Genomic DNA, 10,244 nt, shown 5'->3' on the forward strand with positions numbered 1-10,244 from the left:
GTGCAATTAGTTTTGTAATTAGCCTATATTTAATACTTCTAATTAGTATCCAAACATCCGATGTGACAGAGGCTAAAGTTTATCCCCTAGGAAACAAACACCCCCTTATATCGCATCAAGGGCAGGGCATACTCCCTCCATCCCAAAATAAACGCACATCTCGCTTCTCGATAAGTCAAAAGTTTTTAAGTTTAACTAAGAATATATAAAATAGTATCAACATTTGTATCTCCAAATAAATTTATTAAGAAAGTATACTTAATACTCAATCTAATGGTACTTATTATACATCATAAATAGTAGCATATTTTTGTATAAATTTTGATCAAGCTTAAAAAGTTTGACTCCTCGAGAAGTGAGATGTGCGTTTATTTTGGGACGGAGGAGTAGTGTAAAAACAAAGACAGGTGACTCATGGTTTGAAAACAAGGTACTGACATCCTGAAGATATTTATTGCCAACAAGCACAATAACCCAGGCTGCAAATTGTGTTGCCAGGAAGCACACGAAATGCAACAGGTTAGCAGACTGCAAATTGTGTTGACAGGAAGCACACGACGTCGTGATGGTGTGAGGTGCCCTCTGAAACGAACACGTTTTACAGGTACAAATAGGAATCTAACCTTAACCTGTACCAATTTTTTCTACCAATAACCCAGCTGCAAATAACAAAAAAACCCATTTGACATATCCAAATGTTCTGTTTTCACAGAAGGTTAAAATTATGTCTGGAGAACCAACAATAGATCTTTGTGCGCATTGTGGATTACGAAATCCAGAGCAGAAATTCACAGAGATTTCCGACCATAAGCAGAGTTTAACACTTCAACCATTGGTGCAACAGATATATTAACTAGATATGATGCACATCTAAGAAAAATAAAAAATGACGTACACTGTAATTCTCAGGCTTACCTGCAACGCACTATCACTGGAACAGGCTTTAGAGCTTTGGGTCCATTCCTCAGTCCCTTCTTATACTTCGAGACCTGAAATACATGATATTCTATAAGTCAACCTTCCCCATGACAAAAAACTACTTGCTAGAACTAGAACAAAAGAAAGTCCTGCTTGCAGGATGTGATGACTACAAATTGCTCAGTACAACCAAAATAAAGCTGATTGAAACGAGACTAACCACGTATATCCCTTGATCAAGAGCTAAAACTGGACGCATGCCAATATGCAAGGATGACTGAGGCCAGATAACCAAAACCAGTCGCGACTATTTTTGCCAAAGCTCCCCCCTAAAAAAGCAGCTTGCTTCTCCTTGCAAACCTAAGATGCATATGCGCACCTAAATGGAACAAAAATGCATGTTGAAGCAAGGATATTCTCGCTGCCAGTTTTCATCCTCAATAACTGTATTTTACGGGAACGAAGTGCAGGCTAAACATAACAACCAAGGAGCATGAGAAATGGCAGCTCTGTGGCCACACGGCTCAGGAGCAATTCAGCGAGCACCTGGTGCGCGCACTCTTCACTACTGGGGCTCCCCAACGGCACACAGCATGATTACAAGACCACACACCACACTGCCACAGCCCCGTAACTCCGTAAGATGCGCCGCACCAACTATCTCATTAGGAGCAGAAAAGAGGGTGACCGACCTTCTTCTTGGGGACGGCCATGAGGTCCATGAAGGCACCGCGGGCGGGGAGCGCGAGTGCAGGCGCCTCCAGGACTGGGGCCGGCGGAGGAGGTGTCGGGAGGGCGGGAAGAGCGCACGGTATGCGCGGCATAGCCGGCGCCGCCGCCGGCACTCGCCGGAGCCAAGCGCCCGCCGCCGCCATGGATGGAAGTAGAGAGAAACCTGAGTTTGGGCTCTCTGATGAGTTGGGAACTTTGTGAAGGAAATCCCCGCAGCATGGGCCTTGGGCTTCTTTTACTCGGGGGGAGGAGGAAAGCCCACCCGCCAAATTGGCCCAGTTGCATTCCTCTCTTAAAAAAAAATGCAGAACAAGTGCCGGCTGCGTGCTCAATCAAGCTAATTACCGGTCTATAATCTGTGCGTGGATTGCTTAATTGCTTGCTCATAGGAAAGGATGAGCGTAGGAATGCACGCGACCAATCAGCCCTGACGCAAAACGGAATGCTGCCCGTACCACCACAATTGAACGTCGATCTGCTCTTGACGGTCGCGAGATGCGGCAACTTAACGGTCTAGGCAAGAAAGCAAGTAACCACGTCAGTGCCCAGAAGCAATGGATTAACATGTTGATTCCACGAGAGCAACAGTTTGCAGACACAGAGTGCTCCACGAGAAAGCAGCTCAATTTCGTTTTGTGAACGAGTCCAGCATCTCGATTAATTAGTGATTCTATCGCTATCGGGGAATTAAGGCGTGACTGGTTGCACGCCACAGCTCACCACGCCGCAATCGTGGAAATACCTATTTACTTGATTACTTGATTAGTAGGCAGGGCTCTCAAGATAGAATGGGATATATCTGAGTGAATAGTAAAATCTACGACTCTATATAATTATAATTTGGGATGGAAGGAATAATAAGTTGTGGTTAGCGTGGTTAGCAGGTACAAGGGCTGTATTTTGTTAAGGAAGTCCTTGTGGACAGTCGAGGAGACCCATGGACAAATGGTACCCCAACACGGATTCGGCCTCTGGGAGCCAGCGCCCCTACGTCTACGTGCCACTCCGCAGCATTTACACGGCCGGCTAGCACAGCAAGTAGCAAACGTGCCTTCCTTAACCCGGAAGCGACCGACCGGAACAAAGCAATTGAAAACAAACTCCTATTCCAATTCCACCTGCTCGCCCAAACCCAAACCCCCGTCCCCACGCCACCGCGCCGCGCCGGCGTCCTCCCGCCCGACTCCTCCCTCCTCCTCTCCTCGCCGTCGCTCCCTTCACGCCTCCTCCCTCCCTCCTCGCCCCCGGCGCCGCCCCTCCCCCCACGCAAGCCCCAACCCTCTCTCTCTCTCTCTCCCCTCTCCGTCCTATCTATCTATATATCCGCCACCTCGCCCCGCCACACGCCTCTCATCCTCATCCACCTGCCTGCCGCCGCGACAGCATGGCGACGTCCTCCGACTCCTCCGCTCCCGCGCCCGCGTCCGACCGCGCCGCGGCGCCGGCGCCGGAGGGGGACGCGCTCCCGGGCGCCGGGGGCCCCGAGATCGCCTTCTTCGACGTCGAGACCTCGGTCCCGCAGCGGGCCGGCCAGGGGTACGCGCTGCTCGAGTTCGGGGCCATCCTCGTCTGCCCGCGCAGGCTCGTCGAGGTCGCCTCCTACGCCACGCTCATCCGCCCCGCCGACCCGGCCTCCGCCGTCTCCGCGGCCTCCGTGCGCTGCAACGGCATCACGCGGGACGCCGTATCCGGGGCGCCGCCCTTTCGCGACGTCGCCGACGCAGTCTACGACCTCCTCAACGGTGAGCGCGCTGGGCCTCCTGTTATACCGTCACGATTCCTCTCCTTTTCGTATGGTGCTATGAGTTCATTGATCGATCTGTTAATTGGGAAACAAACAATGCCATGTTGTACGAGCATTTAGCGTCTGAAATGGCCAATATTCGTTGTGTTAATGTTATCATGGCACTGTTATTGTCAAATTAGAAGAGAATTCCTTTGTTGTACCTCATGCCGTGCGAATTTACAATCGATCATCTCTCTACAATTGGTGTCATGTGCAAGCTAGGTGGTATATGTTTGTGCATTGCCATGGTATGCAGAAACTAGGAGTCAATCAAACTATATTACGGCCTGCTATTCAGCTACTTATTGAGGTCATAGCATCAACTAGTCCTTCTAGGTTCTTCATTAGTCTCAAAGGCATAGAAAAGACTGTAGGCTGAGAGCATCGTCTTGTTAAGTATGAACCTGAACTTTCCGCAAAATGGCCCAATCACTGAAAGAACTCTTTTGAACTTTTGACAGGGAGGGTATGGGCAGGGCACAACATTGTGAGGTTTGATTCCGCAAGAATAAGGGAGGCATTTGCTGAGGTTGGTCGACCACCTCCGGAGCCAAAGGGACTGATAGACACCTTACCTCTACTTACCCAGCGGTTTGGGAGGAGAGCAGGGGACATGAAGGTAAAGAACTATGTGTTGACTAGCTTGTAATTTTAAAAAGTGTGTTTAGGAAGATATGAGTAATAATGATAGCTGAGGTTTTATTAAGCGAACATTCTTGACTTCTATTGGAAATTTTCAGTTCTTTCTGAGATTAGAAGGGATATCTCATGTTCTGTTCTTATCCCTTTCACCTGCAGATGGCAAGCTTGGCAAATTACTTTGGTCTAGGGAAGCAAAGGCACAGGTAAATATCATGCTAATTCAAGTGAAACCATTGCATTTGAATTCTAATTGCTTCCTTTTCAACATCTAGTTTTCATATACACCTTTTCCCATTTTAATATGGGGCACATATTCACCCTTTGCATCACTTCAATTTATGTAACTTGGCTTGGAATCCTTTTAGCTTGTATTTTGCAACCCATCTCAGTTGTGTCCATCTAGGTTGCCCTAGCCATATGAGGAATTTTGTTGGACAATGGTGTCCTTTATCTCTTCACATTTCTAACTAAGCATCATCATACCTTCCAGGATGTCCAAAAAGCCAACCTGGGTCGTATGTGCCCATCTTGGGGTTGGCTCATCTGGACAAGCTAATACCCCAAAAGATGGCTTGTGTCTTATGATGGTTCTTTCCTTTAGATATAGCACGCTAAATAGATGTCATAATTATGCAGTGCATCACTATAGCTCCTCAGTACATCTTCTTGTCACCAGAACAACTATCTACCTGGCATGAAGAACTGCCATTAAAACTGCTAATCAATAATCTCCAATTTATGTTGTTAAATATTCTTCATTCTAGTTTCCCTTTACGCATTCTTCTGCAACCTCAGTTCGCTGACCATTGATGATATTAATTACGACATAGAAATTTCAATTTCCCTTGCTTCTTTGATTTTATCTTGGCCTATACAGAGTTGGAGCGAACGACCTCTCACTAATTTTATTTGCAATTTTTCTACAGGAGTCTTGATGATGTTAGAATGAACCTTGAAGTTCTGAAGTACTGTGCTACAGTGTTGTTCCTGGTATGTTTGCATCCACTATTTTCCCATGCCTGGTTAATTTCATCAGCTGGGCTGTTCCAGTCACATCAATATTTGTTTCTTTGCCTGAAAGCACTTTTGGTATTTTCTCCCATACCCGTTCCCCATGTAGGCATCTGGAGTAGCTCAGTACCTCAATATGATAATATTTTTATATTTAGGCTATCCACAAATAATTTGAAAACTGCTGCTTCATATGGAAATTTGTAGCTCTTTTCTCCTTTTTGTTCTCTGTTCAGTTTGTTGCAGACTTGCAGTTTTCTGCAAATAATTTGCAATCGAACTATAGAGGTGTAATTGATGCTGCCCCTCACATTCTTTTAAATAACTTCAGTTACTACAGAAATAACATTCCCTGAAAAGAGAGTGAATCATCATATTGTTGTGGTATATTTGTAGCTAAGTTTATTCACTGTTGGAGATAATCTATTGGCTAAATTCCAAAGTTACCCTGACAGGAGGCAAGTCTTCCAGAGGTGCTTACTGTTGAGAACCTTGTTGAGCGTGCAATGACAAGGAGCCGAGCTAATGGGGCTGCTTCTCCTGAGGCGCCAAAACCCGAAGCAAACTCTTCACCTGATTCTTCAAAACGGCAGCGCACAGTTTGTCCAGCTGACGGTGCGTTGCCTGAGGGAAGTAATCAAGGAACAAGTGATCCTTCAACAAGCAGGGAATCCGTTGAGTTGGTATCACATATTGAGGAAATGAAGTTAGATACCACCACACAGTTGGATGCAAGTTCCAGTGGTTATTCTGGGTTTCTCGAGCCAGATGATATTTCGACTGAGTATATTAAAATCTCAGTTGCTCCATTGCACCAATTTGGTCGGAGGTTATCTGTCCAACACAAAGACAGCCCACTACAGCTTTGTTCTGCAGGCTTGAAAGTCCAGTTTGGGGTTAGTACAAAGTTTCTAGACAATGCAGGCCGACCGAAGTTAAACATAGTTGTAGACATCCCCGATAATCTCAGTAAGGTTCTGGAGTTTTGTGATGATCTTGCTCGAAGGTCATCTCAGGAATCAGGCAGCACCTCTGAATGGAGAGCCCTGGTTAAGAAGTATGGATATGTGAATCGCCCAACTGTCCGCCTAAAGTGAGTTCTGTGCCCCCTTTTCATTTTGTGCTCTTGAAGTGCTTATGATTTTCAGAGTTCTAACATTGGTCTTACCCTGCAGCATCCCAACTATTGTCAGCGGTGACTCTGCGATCTACACAACAGATATATGCCAGAAGGAGCCTAGTGGCAACATTCAGAAGCTTGTTTTTAGCAATTTAGATGCCACGGAACTGGACTCTCTGTTTGTCCGAGGGAGCAAGGTTGACGCCTTCTTTTCTCTGGAAATATACGACTATCAGCAAAATGCTGGTATTCGATTGGTCGCAAAGAGGTTGGTTGTACACTCTAAGTAGCACCAGTTTTAGTTCTTATGATCCTAGTGCTAGGAACTAACTCTTGCACTAATTTAGTGGCAAGTTTTAGAAAGCCCAAGCCCTCAGATTGTGTTGTGGATGTGAATAAGATCTGACCAGATGCAGACGCTGATGTTAAATTAGTATTGAAATGTGTTGAAGATTCAAACATCTGGGTTATTCGTTTGTGAATAGAATGACCATTTGACACTTTCCATCTCGTTATTTTCTCAATTGTGTGTTTCTTTTACAAAGCAAAGCAAATCTGAGTCATAGAATCCTTTTCTGGCCTAGCCGTCCTGTCGGTATAGTTTGCCTCCCGGATCACTCTAGGCCCGCAATCCCCAGAAATTGGAACCATGCCATCCCCAACCTAAATCCATAGAACCCTAATCACAATCCTTGTTCTCCACCTATAAGTATTCCCTTCGCTTCAAATTATAGATTATTCTAGTATTTCTAGATTCATAATTTTTACTATGTAGATTCATAATTTTTACTATGTATATCTAGATGAATAATAAAAACTATGAATTTTAAAGTACCAACGACCTATAATATGGAACAGAAGTAGTAGCATGGTTTGCCTAACCGTACTGTCGTTATGGTTTCTGCCTCCGTTCAGATGTTGGCAAGCATCGCCGTAAAGGAATTTTGGGTAGTATTTTCATATGCAAATGAAAAGTAACCAAAACCATACGACCCCTCTAGAGGTGTCCAAGTGGGCTGCATTCACCCTAGGTAGGTAGTGTAAGTGCTATTGAACATAATTGTGAAGGATAAGGATTCCAAATATTCTCAAGGAGGACCAAGCCGGCTACCTGAACAAGGGTAGGCTGGGCCGACTATACATGATAGGTGGCATGCCACCTGGACTTAGAGGACAAGTGGGTTCCGTGTGATTACGTGTGGTTATATGGCAAACTTGTAGGAAGAGTGGGTATCTATAGCACAAAACAAACATGAAATTCAGTTAAACTTAGGTTGGTTTCACAAAATTTATGGAATTCCAATAGCAAATTCCTGGACCTGGACAAAAGAATGTGGACTCAGATCTCATCGAAGCATGTCTCATTTCTACTTTCCTTTTTTCTATTCCTAACCCATTTCCTCCTCCTACCTGAGCTGGCTAAGATTGACAAATAGGCTGGTATTGTTTCGAGTTTGAAAGGAACTAGTACTCGTGTGAGAGGAGGGGTATACTAGAGCAACTTATTAATATTTGTCTTAATGGTAAACTTGCGTAGTTGCGTTGTCCTGCCGGCAATTAAAGAGAGATTAGCATAACCACATGCTCGCAAGAGAGAAAAGCCTATGTTTTCAACAGTGGAGACAATGATAATCTGAAAAATCCTCGCAAGTGCGTTCTACAGTGATTTGGGAGCATTTCCTGCGTGCACTTCGAACCTCATGGACCAAGAATACTTGCATTCTCTTTCGACAATGCAAGATATTTTATACGCTATTGTTTCTGCATACAGTTAGTATACATCAAGACTAATCAAATGCCACAACCAGAGGAATATATTAATTTTTTTCTTTTTGGAAAGTTACAATCAACTACAAAGTATAGGATCCAGAGCATCCATCCAAGCAGTACATAGGCACCACCAAATAACTGAACATGGATCTACAGCCAAGATACATAGTCCCATGCTTGAGACCCACCTATTATTTGACATGCAGAGAAACAGAAAGTGTACAATATTGATGGCACTGCAGGCAAGCTGACAGAATGGCAAACAAGCACACCGCAAGCTTCCACGGACACATGTTTTCTTTAAATTATCAACGTAACAGATGATACTTCTGCAAATCTCCATAGCAGTTTGGCGATGTCATTATTCGATATGACCAGTTTCACTTTAAATAACAGCTGTAAATTTAACCTGTATATATAGAGCAAAATAAAATCAAGGCAAATCTTAAAGATTGCCACATAGACCATTAACGCGAATAATGGAGGTAGCTAGTAGAAAATGTTCGATTTCAAATACTTCAGCGCAGCTGTGGATGCTTGTGAATGATAAATTTGAGATCCTTCAGTTTGCAACTACAGTTTGTAAACTACATTCAAGTACTGCTGGAGTTACTAGACAGCATTGGTCATACCAGAGCCCTCTGCAGTTCTGATATAAATGATGAGAATATGGCATATAGCCTCACAAATTTGGCGTTACAAGAGACCCACAATGGATTAGCTTTTAGTTTTCATTTCAGCAAAGGGTTGGAGTGCACTTGGAACTAAAAGATAGGTATAAAACTGATGTAGTGAGTTGTACGTACTTACCTCTGGTGATGTTTTATGGAGTGTAGAATATATGAATGTCAAGCTCTCTAACGACATCAGTTATGCTGCTCACGGTACTTTGGACATCTTTGTAGTTGATAGTACCGTGTGCATTAGTAATTAAATACTCCAGTGCCACCCATGATGGCCCAGGAACACTGATCACCGGTGAGGTATGGAGGGTTAATGAGGCCCAACACTTCCAAGTGTGGACCCTGCAAAACTGTTCCATGCACAAAAGTGTTACGAGTAGCATTTAACGAATAAATAATTTCGTGCCTATATATATATATATAAACCTAGATTCTAAATAAACTGTTCCATGTGGATTATGCATGAAGCATTGAAGCTCCGTTCCTAGCCACAAATGTTTAGCTACAGTGATCACTTCAGAATGTACTCCCTCCGTTTTGCAACATGCTTTTCTTTAGGATTTTACAACATGCATTTACTTAGGACAAGGCTTTGGTCGACAATTACTACATTCATACGATATAGAAGTATAAACATAAGAAAGTATTTTTTTCAAATTTGAATATAATAATATAAAATTTGTGTCACAAAACGATGTAAGAATAGAGTAATACTCAGTCAAAAATTTGTCGCAAAGAAACAAAATAACCTTATAATTCCAGACATGCCATACATTCTAAAGTGACCACTGATCGACCACACGGCTTAGGAAGCGACCATGACCCTTTTTGACCCTCAATGCAAGGCTGTTGGAAAAGGTGATCCCTGAACAGCTTTAGAAAGCGAAGCATTTCGCCATGAAGAAGGGTTATAATGTTGCAGATCGCAGCCTACTAGCTTGATCAGTTGTGTCCTAATAAAGGCCTGCTTCAAAAGGGAGACTGCGACCCAAATGCTTAGGATTTTAGTTCACCTAAGAATACTATGTAGAGAAATCCTACATGCCCGAGATACCCGTTAGAACCCAGTCGTGAACCTACTTCGTTAGGGTTTGAGACATTAGGCCAGGCAGGGAATTGGTGCAAGTACGTATGAAGGCGAATCTCATTCTCTTCGGGACGCGCGCACGGAAATGGATCAGTTTTATCTGTGTGGCTACTAGCCATTGCCAGGACTATTGGCAGGCAGAGGAAGAGAAAAAGCAAGGAGCGAGAGGGAGTAGCCATGCATGTAGTAGCTGTGGGATTGTTGGCAACGATGATCGGAGGCTCTAGAGGGATGGAGATATGTATTCTGTGCTGTGAGATCAATGAGGGCAGAGAGGTGGTATTTATAGAATGCTTGGATTGGGTTAATTGAGGCGTAGAGGAAAATAATTCCAAGTTGATGTACCCGTTTGCTCCTTTGATGCATGCACCATGCACCATGGGTTGACAACGCCAAATTAACTTTGATCGGATCGTCGAATAACTTCTGTCCGGATTGGCACACATCACCAGTTCATATTGATATTCTTTAACGCTTCGAAACAAGTGCAAATAG

At 44.0% G+C, this 10,244-nt stretch overlaps 2 protein-coding genes and 1 long non-coding RNA gene across 3 annotated transcripts in view; 1 reads left to right on the forward strand and 2 right to left on the reverse strand.

Annotated features, from left to right (window-relative positions):
• LOC101773494 (translation initiation factor IF-2) overlaps positions 1 to 1,842 on the reverse strand; it is a 3,006-nt gene extending 1,164 nt beyond the window's left edge. The window contains exons 1-2 of the mRNA XM_004983100.3: positions 1,611 to 1,842; positions 916 to 989 (exon numbers count right to left, since the gene is read on the reverse strand). Coding sequence (XP_004983157.1) covers positions 916 to 989; positions 1,611 to 1,793 — 257 coding nt within the window. The 5' untranslated portion in view covers positions 1,794 to 1,842. The remainder of the gene's footprint in view (positions 1 to 915; positions 990 to 1,610) is intronic.
• A 1,054-nt stretch (positions 1,843 to 2,896) lies between these two features.
• LOC101773909 (protein NEN1) lies at positions 2,897 to 6,712 on the forward strand. The gene is made up of 6 exons (XM_004983101.4): positions 2,897 to 3,392; positions 3,898 to 4,055; positions 4,235 to 4,281; positions 5,005 to 5,068; positions 5,545 to 6,182; positions 6,265 to 6,712. Exons 1-6 carry the CDS (start codon positions 3,035 to 3,037, stop codon positions 6,497 to 6,499), a joined length of 1,500 nt encoding a protein of 499 aa, XP_004983158.1. The 5' UTR covers positions 2,897 to 3,034; the 3' UTR covers positions 6,500 to 6,712.
• A 1,293-nt stretch (positions 6,713 to 8,005) lies between these two features.
• On the reverse strand, positions 8,006 to 9,987 carry LOC111255944. Its single transcript, XR_002676106.1, has 2 exons — positions 8,790 to 9,987; positions 8,006 to 8,388 (listed from the first exon to the last, which is right to left on the reverse strand). It is a non-coding gene; the product is annotated as an uncharacterized LOC111255944 (long non-coding RNA).
• Positions 9,988 to 10,244: the final 257 nt, after the last annotated feature.

Source organism: Setaria italica, chromosome IX (genome assembly GCF_000263155.2).
Source record: "Setaria italica strain Yugu1 chromosome IX, Setaria_italica_v2.0, whole genome shotgun sequence".
Classification (NCBI taxonomy): Eukaryota; Viridiplantae; Streptophyta; class Magnoliopsida; order Poales; family Poaceae; genus Setaria; species Setaria italica.